Here is a 13,355-nt window from a genome sequence, read left to right as displayed (position 1 = left end):
CGAGGGCGAGGGGAAGGAGTCCCTGGAGAACCCCCTGGTGTCCATGGAGTGCTTCATCTTCCTGTAACACTGCACTAGCCCTTCAGTAAGTAATCAGTGTACTCCATTGTCACAGTTAGGAGTAACCAGATTTAGAAGCCGTTCTGTTACGGTGAACGTAATTCCGCTGGCAACTTCTTCCCGGGTTGGAATTTTGTATTCCGGGGAAGAAACTAGCCCCAGCTCTTTGGCGTACCTTGTCTGATGTCCCTTGTAATCTGTAGATTTGTGGAGGACTGTAGCTAATCCAAGCTAAGCTAGCCAGGGTATCTCTGTAACGAACTGCATTTTGTTTTTGTTGCTCTTTTTCCTTCCTGGTACTACATTGATTGCGCCCCGGTCTTTCTTGTGCAAAGCTGGAGTTGCCACTTATGTTGGGGGATCCGATCCGATCCATGGATGGACCATGGCCGTTTCTTCTTCCTCGTTGCATGGCATGGTCCATCACGATGGGTTCGCCGGGGCATTCAATGGCTCCTCATCCGCATTCGCCCAGTTCAATAACTCGGCTCAACCGCTCTGCATTGCACGCCCAAGGCACGTCCGGCGTACTACTAACGTCAACGGGCCGATCCGTGCCTGCGTATTCAATGCCCGTGGTGAACTGCCGATCGGCGAGCACCGGCTGCTATGCACACGAGCAACGTCTAATCGAACAAATGCGCCGAGCTGTAGGGACTCAGGGGAGGAGACCGTGTAGACAGCGGCGTGTGTGGGGGCGTGGCCGTGGCCGGGTGGCCACTGTAGGGTAGCGTCCAGCGACGTCGGGGGGCGTGCCCACTGCATGCCCACCATCGCACCAGCGGCGCCCGCCGCCTGTCGGCCGCTCGCCGTTGTCGCCACCCCGGTGCCCGCGTCCCCCGCCCCCGATTATTTTAGCAGAGCACGGCGGGGCGCACGCCGCTGCCAACCACGGTGCGACGGTGTACTGTACAATACTGGTATACTAGGACTGTGCTGCCTGGCCTTTGCGCTGGAACGTCTCTCCTTGTGCAGTGTACCTGTACGGGGAGATCGCGGCGGATCTGGTGCTGCCGTGCTGGTGGCCGGGAAGGGTGGGGGCGTGCGCGGCGAGCCCGATGCGTTCGTGCGTGGCCGGCGTGCTTGCTGCGGCGCTTTCTGCCGCCACCGAGGCAGGGCCGGCTTTTGCGCCTTTGCAGCAGGGAGGCCGCAGCCGAGGTGGCCCGACCGGCTCGCTGGAAGCTCGCGGTTTCTCGACCCCCGCACGTAGTCGGGTGAAAAGGGCGACGCTCGCATTATGCCGACATGCACGCAGCGGCAGTGGCAGTGGCATGGTAAAAAGGGCGACGCCCGCACGCCGACATGCGCGCAGTGGCATGCACGGTGAGCTCGCCGGGCTCGGCCCTATCGCCCGCGTCGCAGCTTTCGAGCGCACTGCTCGCTGCTCGGATACAGCGGGCCAAGCGGCAATGCCATGCTCTACCCGTCATCTGTCCGACTGTCCCGACGGAGCCGAGGAAGTGGGCTCTGACAAATCGCACGGAAAAGGAAGGAAAGAACCGAGGAGGCAGGCTGGTGTTTGATGAAGCCCACCAACAAAGAGATCTAGAGCAGAAAAGGCCCAAACGTCAACAACCTGATTCCACTCCCCAGTGTGCCTTGCCTCAAAAAAAAAAAAACTTCCCAATGTGCCTGTTCTAAAAAAAAAATTCTTTCCAGTGTGCCGAACAATACCAAAAGCACCGCTGCCTTGGACAAATTTATTATCAAGTGGTATTTCTTTTTTTTTGCAAGGAATTTATTCTCAGGCTAAACAGGGTGGCCAACGGAGTAATCCATACAAGTACACACAAAAAAAAAAACCTCAACACAAACACAAAGGAGCAACTTCTTCAGACCCGGATCTTCCTTCATCGTCCGCCTGTCAACGGAATTGACAGGTTTCCTCCTCCTCTCCTAGCTTTTATATAAAAATAATCCGTAGAGTACTTGGTCGCCACCAGATTCTCACCCCAGCAAAAAATGGTGCTGGGACGTGTCCAGCAAAGACAGCTCTCATGCGGCTGACGCTGACCCCTCCCACTTGTTCACCACCTCCTTCAGTTGCTCAAATCCCTGAAATGCAACACATAGATAGGACAGTGAGTAAAATTCCAAGTATTTCTTGCATAAACAAAGCAGCGCCGCAAGTGTTTCTGTTTGTTGTTCGAATTGTCCCTTATACTGATGAATGAAAAGCAACAATTTAGCAATCTTGCTAGTTTTGTAGTACTAACTACTACGCAACCTCATGGTGAACAACAGGGAAGAACACTTGGGACCTTATAAATGGGCCATTTCTGTCTGATAACAGAAGAACTACACCCGTGGAAGGACGCCGGCTTGGTAGGAGCAATGTGGCCCCCACCAGACTAAAGATTTTGCCAACTTAGGTGAGCTGTACATGTTTCACTAAGGTTCGTGCCCCAGTATACTGTACTTCAGCCGCCTCGGCTCTTCTCTTAATTAACAGATATCAGCACTCGGTGTTTTTCGTCAAAAATAAATGGCCATTTCTCTCTGAAGGTCCAAAAGGTTCCTTCCCAAATAACTAAACTGCAATAGTATTGGATGAAAGCATATAATCCACTCACCATTCGGTTTGTGAAGCTCCCAAAAGATTCGCCTTCCTGGCGTGTGCTATTCCAGTAGGAGAACAGTGGTTCCAAAACCTTCTCGATATCTTGTAGCTTCACTTTGTTCATAAACGTTTCTGCCAACGTGGTCTGGTTTGGTGTTCCTCCAAGCCAAATCTACAATCGGAATAAAGAAAATGTTGATTGAGATTAAATAAAATATAGAAACCCAGTTAGAAATACGCACAGAAAAGGAAGCAAGATTTGTTGCAGAAACGATGACCGAATATTTCAGCATTGTTTTACCTGGTAACTGTTTGGGCCATCACCAACAAAGCCAACCTCTGCCATGTATGGTCTGGCGCATCCATTGGGGCAGCCAGTTATCCTCACCACTACAGACTCCTCATCCTTGATGCCAACCTGTTTAGTGGGCAGCATTGTCTCAATTCTTGAGTGACAGGACAGGTACAAACTATGCACGGCATATTCTCAAGCGTTCAGATGATTTTTGACAGGTTGGCAGATGAATACCTTGTCAAAAACTGCTCTAATTCGTTTAAGTATCGGTAGGATCCCTCGCTCAGCTTCTGTTTGTGCTAGAGGGCACAGAGGTAAGGCAGGGCATGCCATGGAGGTTATGTTCAGGAGATCAACGTCCTTTGGTTCCTACATACATGAATACACAACTTTTAGTGGGGAGAAAAGGAGCTCACTGCTTACTTGCACTGCAGACAATATATAGGGAAGCCTAGGAATATTAATTTTATTTCTTATTTTAGTAACCAACCATGCAGTTTCTTTCAAATTTTCAAACTGAGAAGAAAGAATCAGTATATAGGGAAGAGTAACAGTAAGATCAACATTATCAATTGGAACAGCAGATGCAGCAAGGAGAATTTCAAGATAGAATAATTTAAGGGGCCTAATATCAACTAAAAAAATGTATACTCCAGATTACAGGGAGAGGGGTATGCAATGGACAAAAGTAATCTTACCAACAGGCCAGCTTGAGCAAGAGCTGCAGTTATGGGTTCTCTCCATGCCTGATCAACCCCACATAAGATAAGATTCTGGTTTGGAGTAATACTAACATCCAAGCTATACTTCTCAATTATCTCTCGCAGAGTTTTCTTTGCTTGCCCCCCAAGACGACCGTTATCAACATGCACTCCATAGAATAATTTACCATCGCCCTGCAATAGACAATAAAGAGAAGGAAAAAAGGAACTCTGAGTTCAAGAAATAACCAATTGATATATAAATGTTCGAGAAATAAACTAAATTACAAATTATGAAAAGTGGGAACATTTGAAAAACTATCAGCAAACCCCCCCTAAACAAGATATGCTATTTCTTCTCATATTTTCTATGCACTCCTGACTAAAATACAGTGTGATGGAATTACCTGTTCCTGCCAGCCAAGGTAGCTGTTGAATTGCCATTCTGGCAATGGATGAAAATCTTCAAACTTCTTTCCATAGTATTTTTCAACCTCAGCCCGGAACTTGTCAATACCCCAGCTGTCAAGCAGATACTTCATTCTGCTATACCTGCGATCGTCTCTTCTTCCATTCTCCCTCTGAGTGACAACGATTGCCTTTATAGCATATAATATATCCTCCTTAGGAACATATCCAAGTGGATCAGCCAGACGAGGGAATGTGGTTTCTATTCGGTGTGTCCTTCCCATGCCACCTCCAACCTGAAAAATAGGGATAGCCAAATGTCAAGGGATAAATCAAAAAGGCAGGCATTGCCAAATGCAGTACAAGATGGAGCAGAAGTTTCTTGGGCACTCACATAGAGGTTAAAGCCAACAGGCTCCCCAGCACTATCTGAAACAACAACAACACCGATGTCATTGGTCAGAATATCAACAGAGTTATCACCAGCAACTGTGACCGCAATCTTGAACTTCCTGGGCAGATACTGGGTCCCGTAGATTGGTTCAGGGGAATCAGGGAAGTTTGTTCCATGTGAGTTGTCATTCCGGGCTTTGGTGACCTCAGGAGGCTCTTCCGCTGACATTATCTTCTCTCCATCCACCCACAGATCATAATAAGCCCCCGACTGTGGCGCAAGAAGTGCCGCAATATTCTCAGCAGTTTCTTGGGCAAAAAGGATATCCTTTCTCACATATGGCGCCGCAGGCGCAAGCACATTCCTGTTGAGGTCTCCACAGGCACCTAAGGTTGATCCCATATTCTTTATCACAGTGCTGATGACATGCTTCAAGTTCTTCTTAAGAACGCCGTGCAGCTGAAATGTTTGCCTGGTTGTCAGACGGAGCGTTCCGATCCCGAACTCATCGGCCAGTGTATCCATGGCCAAGTAAGTCTGGTTCGGAACTTTTCCGGAAGGATTCTTTGTCCGGAGCATGAACGAGTAGTTCTTCTGCCCACGAACTTCCCGGTCGCTCTGCTGGTAGCTTCCGTGGAACTTGATGAGCTGGACAGCAGTCTCGTTGACATTGGGAGCCTCTGAGACCAGCTCCTCGTTCAGCGGGTACCGAAGGAAATTGCTCTTCTCCTTGATTATCTCCACCTTGCTTCGCTTAACTTCTTTTGCATCCTTCTTCAGAGGCTGCACGGACGTAAAAATGTTTCAGAATTCAGAGCATCAGATAACAGTAGTAGTGTATATATTATATATAGTATTTTCTACGGAACAACTATATCTGTATAACACAAACTTATGTTCTAATCAACATTCCAGGGGTATATGACCAGGGCAAACCATTTTATATGTAGACGGTTTTAAAATGGATTTATTTCCAATCAATGACAGAGGCAGTCAGTCAGTGTTCCTGGGCGATGGGAATTGAAATTAACACTGTGCAGGGGGACTGATTTGTTCTCACACCCAAATCCGCAGGTTAAACATATTACTATTATACCGACATCTAATCGCATCAATTTTTTTAAAAGGCCCATCAATTTCACTAGACTTAAAATGTTCCCAAAAAAACTGATTCCATTCCCTACGCCCGAACCGGAGAATCAACCCCGCAGAAACGAATAAACCCTAAGCCCGAAGGCACCCGTCGTCCCACCACACCGCAGAACTCACCGTGGAGACGGCGCGAATGCTGGCCGCCGAGGGCCCGCTGCCGGCGGGTGTCGCCCCTGGCGGCGCCACCCTGACGGGCCTGCCGAGCATCCGGGACCGCGGGAGCTGCGCCGCGCCACCGAAGCCGTGGAACTCGGCGCCGCCCACCGCCGCCGACATCGCCGGAGGTGCGAGCGGTCGGAGCCTAGAGAGATGCGGGCGGCGAGCGTGAGTGATGTAGAGTAGATTTTTTTGTTGCTGCGGGGCGGGGCGCTTGGGTCGGGCGAGGGGCCGAGACGACACGGCGGGCCGCGGGGGCTTTATGGGGGAGGCCGCGCCCGCCCTGGCCCACGCAGGACAAGTAATGGGAAATGTGCTCCCGTGCACGCCGCGCACCGTAGACCGGACAAGTTATGCAAAGTAGGCACGCACTGACAGGTGGGCCGACGGGATGCCGGTGCATGCACGGGGCTCAGGCGGGTCGGGAGGGGAAGACGGGATCAGCTGCGGCCACTGGCGGCGAGCATCACGCCTGACGCCTGTCCGTGGCGGCCACACGTCCGGGCCGTCGAGTGACAAGTGGGTCTCGTAGGTCGTGACCCCACCTGTCCGTGACTGGTGAGATTTTCGCCCGTGGCCGCCGAGCGCTGGGTTTGTTTATTCGGAGGGAGGCGGCCGAGATGCGGAGCTGGTGCGACGGGTGGGGCGCTGGATTGACCCCGGTTCGTATGGGTACGTCGAACCTGGACGTCTTTTTCGGCAAAAAAAGCACGATTCGCGATTCGCCCCTCCCTCCCACCACTGCCGTGCCGTGAAGGCTCGTAGCAGCCGCAGCCGCACGATGTGAGGTCAGAGATGAGATCAGGGACCATCTTGTCTCCCCGGCCCAGAATCTCGCGCTCTGTGCTGTGGCCCGTCCCGTGTGGCCGCCTCTGTTTTTAGCGCCAGCCACAGCCAGCGGCTCCTGGTCTCCGATAGAGCCGCTCATGCATGTACACTGCTAGTAGTACTATTCCATCCTTTTTGGTTTACTAGTAAGCTTGCACGTGCAACGCACGTCTCAACTAATTTTAATATATAAATATATGTGAGAATACCATACATAGAAAGATGGTTTGGTTGCACTAAAAAATATTACAAATCAAGAAAATATTTTCAAGTAGCATCATATGCATAGAGCCAAAAATACACAATTATTTTTGATTTTACAGAAATTTCAAATTGTTCTGAAAATTTTCATTTTTTGTCAAAATTTGACAAAAAATGGAATGAATTAAATTTAAATGTATTTTCAAATCTATGTAAAACTTCCCCATAATTATCAGTAGTATATTAGATAGAAAATTGGCATCATTTAGGCATTGTCATGTCATCATGGGTACTCCACATTACAGAATTGCCACATAAATTTGGTGTCCACAATCCATGAGCCTGTCACATCATTATCACATATTACAAAGTAAAAGGCTCACAATACATAAACCACACACATGAGCTCAATCCAAGGTTCACAATACATTATACACGAAGTGTTGCTTCAATTGATTTTGTTCTTGGTGCATTGAGCTCAGTTCCAGCTTGGAGAAGATCCTCATATTTTCCATCTTGGGCGATATGACCATCCTTGAGTATGTGCCATGAGAAAAATAAAGCACAAATGAGAGACCAAGGGCCCATTATCCCATGAACATTCCAATGAGAAATATTACAAAAGATGGCAAAACTTTCATGCAGAATCTGTTGCATTATTCTCATCAGGAAACATGCATAAACAACACATCGAATTGAACAACTTAACATGCTGATAAATTTGAAACAGCATATATACCATGTGCATTAGCCTCTAAAAAGTGGTGCTTCGATTGTAAGGATAATGTTATTACCAGTATGAAGTCAGCAGCTGGTATGAACCCGACTTGATGGGTTACAAGAATTACTGTTTTGCTAGCTAGTGCCCCCAATATATAATCCCGCGACACATAATCAGACATGTTATGAAACAGAGGCACCTTTAAAGAAAATATGCCTCTGTCACCAATGATCTGTGAATGACACGATTACCTAGCTATGGTTGTATGCTTCTCTTGCTCTTGCAGGTATCAAGGTAAGAATCTGCTTTGCTCGAGATATAGAATCAGCACTGCAACAAGATGAAGCATCAGGTACCAATGCTAGTAATTCTTGAAAGTGGATACCAATGATGGTTGCTCAGGTTGTCAAAATCATGAAATATTAAAATATAACAAATTTGTACTTATACATCAGGCATAAAAAAAGAGTTAATTGCACTATTAAGACATAAACTTGCAGCGCCGGTAGAATTTCAAACAAAAACTTGCAAAATGACTCAACCGGGCCCGTAAAATTGCTTTGCGGGACAACAAATTAATTATCACTTAAGATGTATTTTTAAAATAGAACAGCAGAGGGTGGAGTCATGTTGCTGCGTAAATACAATAATATATATATGTTCCATCCATTAGGTCTCCGATAGTTTGTAAAATAAGAACATTGAATCTACTAATTAATCCCCCAACCTCCCATTGTCAAACATAACAAGTAATTAGAGAAGATAATTTTGTCATGATACTTCTTAATACAACATGATTTGAGTATACAACATATATTGATCTCAAGAAAAAAATCTGGTTGAAAAAGAAAATAGAACTACAATTTAGACTGGTCAGTATAACATACTACCGTAGGTTGTTCCCTCTTTCCTCATGATGGCACGTAAAGTTCTCCCACGCACTCTCTGTATACTCTCTGTTTCTTGTGATTCAGATTAAAGGGGAATTTGTCAAATAGGCATATAAATACATTGCTTAGAAGTTGAAAACAATATGTAGTTCCATTTAATTCTAGAAAGCTAGTACTATAATATGATATTTGGGAAACGCTTGCCTGCTATCAGCCGCCTCCTCTATGTGACGCGTGTACACGGGTCCTTTGCGTCACTACATACATGAGGCATAATCTCTATGCCACAGAATATACCATTAATTATCATGGTCGAGGATAGCAAAATACAAACCCCAAAGTGAGATATATCCAGAGAATTTAAGCCTCTCAGTGTAAAAAAAATCTGGCCAAAATATATACCTTTTGAAATCTGGCCAAAATCTGGCCTAAATGAATAGCCTGCACGCCGCACACAGCCAAAGTGAGATATATCCAGAGAATTTAAGCCTCTCAGTGTAAAAAAAATCTGGCCAAAATATATACCTTTTGAAAGGAAACCATGTCCTAAATGAATAGCCTGCATGCCGCACAAAATATTAAATGTCTCCTAAATATGTAGAATAGTTATAGCTCCTGTCGGGTGGGCAGGCGGTGCAGGTCTGTCTGGGCCAAGAAAAGGCTTCGCTGACCTCTATTTGCAAACAAAATTTTAATGCAAACTTTAATGTAGTTGCACGTTCATGGCTGATCAGGCATAAATGAATGATTGAGATGGAACTAAAATATCAAACTATAATTGTTGAATGATTGGTAATGCGACTCGTAATCAGAATAACAAAGGAGATAAAAACATATGAAACTCGATACCCTTTAGAAACAAATGTCACCCGCTCCTTCCTCGGCAGCTTTGTGTCAATCTCATCACCCACGTTCACAAGAACAACTCCCATGTGCGACCAAATGTGACCCGTCTCTAGCCTACAGGCATGCAAGTGAGATGGATGTTGACTTGCTCTTGCATGAGTAGTAGACGATCCTTATGAATCTTGTTCAAATACCTCACTGTGCCAGCTTCATCTTGCTGTAAGTGTTTAGAGTATACAACAAAGACTTATTCAGGCTTTACCACAAAAGTAGAATGCAATTGTTAGACACATCTATTTTTTTGCATAACCAGCAGGCACACCTCATGCTTACTTCCCATAGCAAACTCTCGTGCAGAAGCATGTTGGGCGCATCACCTGGAAGGCACAAACATGCATGAATTAGGATAGCCTGGGTATATCAGCTTTTAATTCTTTTGCATATAAACATACTACTACAGTAAAGTGTGCCACTAAGGTATATGCGTATAGCTACGGATGTTTCCAGTATACCTGAATATTTTGCTTGGCCATCAACATGTTTGAATGACGGAACATCTCCAGTTAACTGACAAAAGTCATCTTAAAAAATTACAGGGATCTTGAAGGTAAAAAGTGGCAAGTCCACACTGAGAAAATTTAGCAATACACTAGAAATACTGATGGATACTCATGGACATAAGTTCTCTAGAGTATATTAGTCATTGACATATTAGAACCTCGCATGATATTAGTCAATTATTAGCCATTGAATTTCAGGTTGTCTGTGTGGTAAAAGTATTACCATCTAAAATTCCTTACATATGCTAATGCAGGGCCGACCATTGCTCTACTTGTTAACGGATTTTAGACAAAAGCACACCATAGATGTCCCGGTACAGAAAGACAAAGCTCCTCCAGGTTGTACGGATGCCTAGAAATGTAGTATAACAAACAAGACATGCTCTTTTTGAAATTTCAAATAGCGTGGCCTCATAGAAAAGCTCATGCGCAGCCAGGGCCGGTCCTGAGAATTTAGGGGCCTGGGGAAAGACAACAAAAAGGGGCCCTAACCCCTAAGGCCACATAAACATATGCTGGTTTTTTTTCTATTTCAGTTGCAAATAAATACTCGATACACTATAATTTTGTTGCCTTATCATCTTAGTTATTCAGAAAAGTGGGTTCATAAACATTCACAGTAAAAGTTGCAGTCAATTGGCATGTTTTTTATTAGGTGAATAAGTAACAGTTTCATGCTTACTCAATATATTGTCATCCTATAATTTTTCATTAGGTTGTTCCTCAGCAGTAACTAAGCTAGCTGTTCTGAATTCCTAGCAGTAGAAGTACTCGTCTGTATTCTAACAAATTGTTTATGCTCCTTTCGAGGCCTCAGTCAAGTCATATGCCAGTTTTCATTCTCATTACCAGATGGATATACTAACAATCTTGCTAATTAGCACACAAATATATAGGGTACAAGTAATTAAGAACACTGCTGAGCAAATAAAAAATTCTAAGAAAGGTATGGAGCAAGATATTTGGATGGCTAGAAAAATATAAATTGCTAAATTTTGTTGCTGCTTACAAGTCACGAACATACATCTCAGTTCCTCTTTTCGAATCCCAATCAAAACATGAAATCAGAGTGAGAAAGAGATATGTATGAGGATGATCTTTATGAATGAATGAACGATCTCACAAGACTATAGAAGAGGGGAATTGAGTTGAGAAGCAATTAATCACAATCTGGAAAATCGTAATACCTTCTTCCACTAATTGCGCCCTGCAGCCGGAAATCTCGATTAGACGTCCTCATACATATCTGTGAGGCGTTCTCGACCTTGGCAAGGCTGAGTCTCATGCTGATTTGTTTCCAATTGGGGAAGAGATGGAATTAAGCCGAGAGGATTGCGTGTGTGACAAGCCAAGGATGAACATCATGTACGCACAGGCAGCTCGCCCGGGCAGCTCTGGGTCAGGTCCTTGCAGCAGGCCAAGACGGGGCAGTTGTCGCGGCCCTTGTGCGGGGTCACGGAGAGGCCCACGTTGAAGCCGTCCACCACGCTCACCCCGTAGGACGATTGCTCGTTGCCGCCGTGGTGGAGGGAGACCTGCGGTGGAGAACTGGAGCCGCCCGCCGCAGCGCCCTGTCGGCGCGCCGGGGCGATCGGGGCCCCCCCGCCGCAGTCGCCTATCGCGCAGCCGGTGCGCGCCCAGATGCGGCTGGACCAGGCGTGGGTGGGCGCCGGGAAGGAGCGGTGGGAGAGCGACGGGAGGAAGAAGCTGCCCCCCTCCAGGACCTCACTGCCGGTGTTCCCCTGGATGCCCGGCCAGATCGGGTTCACGACGGTCAGGGTCATCGGTGGTATGCGTGCGGAGCGGACGGCATGCTAGGGGCGGCGATGCGGGTGCAGGGAGGGCGGCTTGGCACCGGGGATGCGGGGACGGGAAGGTGAGGCGCCGATCGGGAGAGGAGGGAGGTTGGGGATGGAGCGCTCTTGTGCATGCGAACGTGCGAGGAGGAAGTGGTGCGCGGCGTGCGTGCGATCAGTCTAAGCAGTTTTTCTCAGAAGAGGTGGAGGAGTTTAGGAGTGGCAGGGTGGGTAATTAAAGTGTAAAACACGTTTGATGTGTTGGAGTGATTTAGACCATCAGATCATATGCTTTAATGGATGAGATGACTCGGTTCTTCGCCCTCTCGTCCTTTTATAGTGGTGGTAGATAGGGCTTATCTCAAAATTTTAGTTTTTCAATTTTGTAAGGCTTAATTTGGTTGTTTCCCATCACATGTTCAGACTTTAAGGTGTATTAAATCATTGCATGCAAGTATTAAGAGAAAACTGACCAATGCATGCATGCATTGCAATTAATGCATTCGTAACATAATTTTTTGAGGAAAACAAGATCATTAATTGGGTGCTTTTGCAAACTATAAAAATATTCCACCACTCATCATCTATCTTGGTTGGTGAGATTTTTGAACTGGGCCTTATAAACCGAAAAGGAGGGAGTAGTTGGTTTCTCAAACCTGCATTACATTTGCGTCCAAAGATACACATGAATTTGGAATCAATGTGAAAAGGAAAATTTAAACCTGCACTACATTTGCGCGCAAAAGGCACACACATTCTACGTAGCATTAAAAAAACAGTTGGTTTCTCTAACGAATCTGCTGATGCTCAAGCAGAGACTGCCGAGAAGATGAGCCGGCAGCTCCCTAAAAATCGAAGTCACTACAAAGGCAGAATTCATGCACTTTGTCGCTACGTCTTGACAGGCACGAACTCTACAAGTGGCGGCATTCATGCGCCGGCCATAATGGCGGTCTCTCCTGAGCCATCGCGATGCCACCGCGCAAACATCCTCAAGATTAACTTAAATTCCCTATGCATCCCATTTCTAAGTATTTTCTCCGCGCAAGCACCATCCATGCATACATCGATGCCGCTCAAGTACTACTTCTCACCCTCATGTTCCTACTTCCACTTACAAACCAGAAAGGTGGCGGAGTGGAGAAGTTTGCACGGGCCTGGAGTGCAAGCTCGAGCTGAAAGATGTTACGAGTAGGTCGATTTGGAGGAGACACTCGTCTCTGTATCTTCATTTATAGACTTGTAGGAGTAGTCTCTTCTCTACTACTATTAAACAAGCAAACATATTCTTCGTTAAACGCATCCCACCACATGTACACAGAACAGTGAAAAAGAATTACCACCACACGATTAGACCCATTTGATTAGATCTAACCGTCAATATAAAAACTAACCAACACCGAAAGTACCTGTAGCAATTACCACAGGCGGACGAAACTCTGCCAACGAGCGAAAAGTTCCGCGCGGCCGCGTCCGGAGAATTCGCGAGGAGGATTTATTTTTCCGAGGATTTAGTGGTTAAAAAAAGATTAAACGTAATGTTCCTTGATTTATGGACGTGAAGATTAAACGTAGTGTTCCTTGATTTATGGACGTGGGACGTCCAGCAAATATCTGGCTGTTGTGGAGTGCGGAACCGCGGACGCGATTTCTCCGGACGAATCCCGTCATCGCGTCCTGCTATCTTCTCCTCATCTTCCAACTACCCTCATCGTCGTCCTTGCACGCGCCACCCCGTTTGCGCCGCCCAGCAAGCACCCTTGGCGCGGTGCACACATGCCTGCCGA

General features: G+C 46.4%; 2 protein-coding genes across 8 annotated transcripts; both read right to left on the bottom strand.

Moving 5' to 3' along the window:
- Positions 1-1,721: 1,721 nt before the first annotated feature.
- On the bottom strand, positions 1,722-5,860 carry LOC125530731 (sulfite reductase [ferredoxin], chloroplastic; the record flags this gene model as incomplete). The annotated part of the gene is given in 8 exon segments (XM_048695131.1): positions 1,722-2,115; positions 2,634-2,792; positions 2,922-3,038; positions 3,150-3,284; positions 3,614-3,811; positions 4,024-4,320; positions 4,419-5,201; positions 5,688-5,860. Coding segments are annotated over 8 exon segments (1,908 nt in total). The 3' UTR covers positions 1,722-2,055.
- Positions 5,861-8,892: 3,032 nt separating this feature from the next.
- LOC125530730 (osmotin-like protein) lies at positions 8,893-11,767 on the bottom strand. 7 transcript variants are annotated; one of them, XR_007292986.1, is made up of 5 exons: positions 10,960-11,120; positions 9,725-9,779; positions 9,535-9,589; positions 9,407-9,429; positions 8,893-9,326 (listed from the first exon to the last, which is right to left on the bottom strand). XR_007292986.1 is itself a non-coding variant. In XM_048695130.1 (1 exon), the coding sequence occupies exon 1, from the start codon at positions 11,554-11,556 to the stop codon at positions 11,134-11,136; it is 423 nt and encodes a 140-aa protein (XP_048551087.1). In that variant the 5' UTR covers positions 11,557-11,767; the 3' UTR covers positions 10,734-11,133. The 7 variants fall into 7 exon arrangements, 1 of the variants encoding a protein (XP_048551087.1); XR_007292987.1 differs by lacking the exon at positions 9,535-9,589 and having other exon boundaries at positions 8,894-9,326; positions 9,407-9,468; XR_007292982.1 differs by lacking the exons at positions 8,893-9,326; positions 9,407-9,429; positions 9,535-9,589 and having other exon boundaries at positions 9,597-9,779; positions 10,960-11,767.
- Between the last annotated feature and the right edge of the window lie 1,588 nt (positions 11,768-13,355).

The sequence above is a fragment of the Triticum urartu genome, unplaced genomic scaffold (genome assembly GCF_003073215.2).
Source record: "Triticum urartu cultivar G1812 unplaced genomic scaffold, Tu2.1 TuUngrouped_contig_6523, whole genome shotgun sequence".
Taxonomy (NCBI): domain Eukaryota; kingdom Viridiplantae; phylum Streptophyta; class Magnoliopsida; order Poales; family Poaceae; genus Triticum; species Triticum urartu.
The sequence above is the reverse complement of the archived record's forward strand: the minus strand, read 5'-3'. Positions and strand labels throughout refer to the sequence as shown.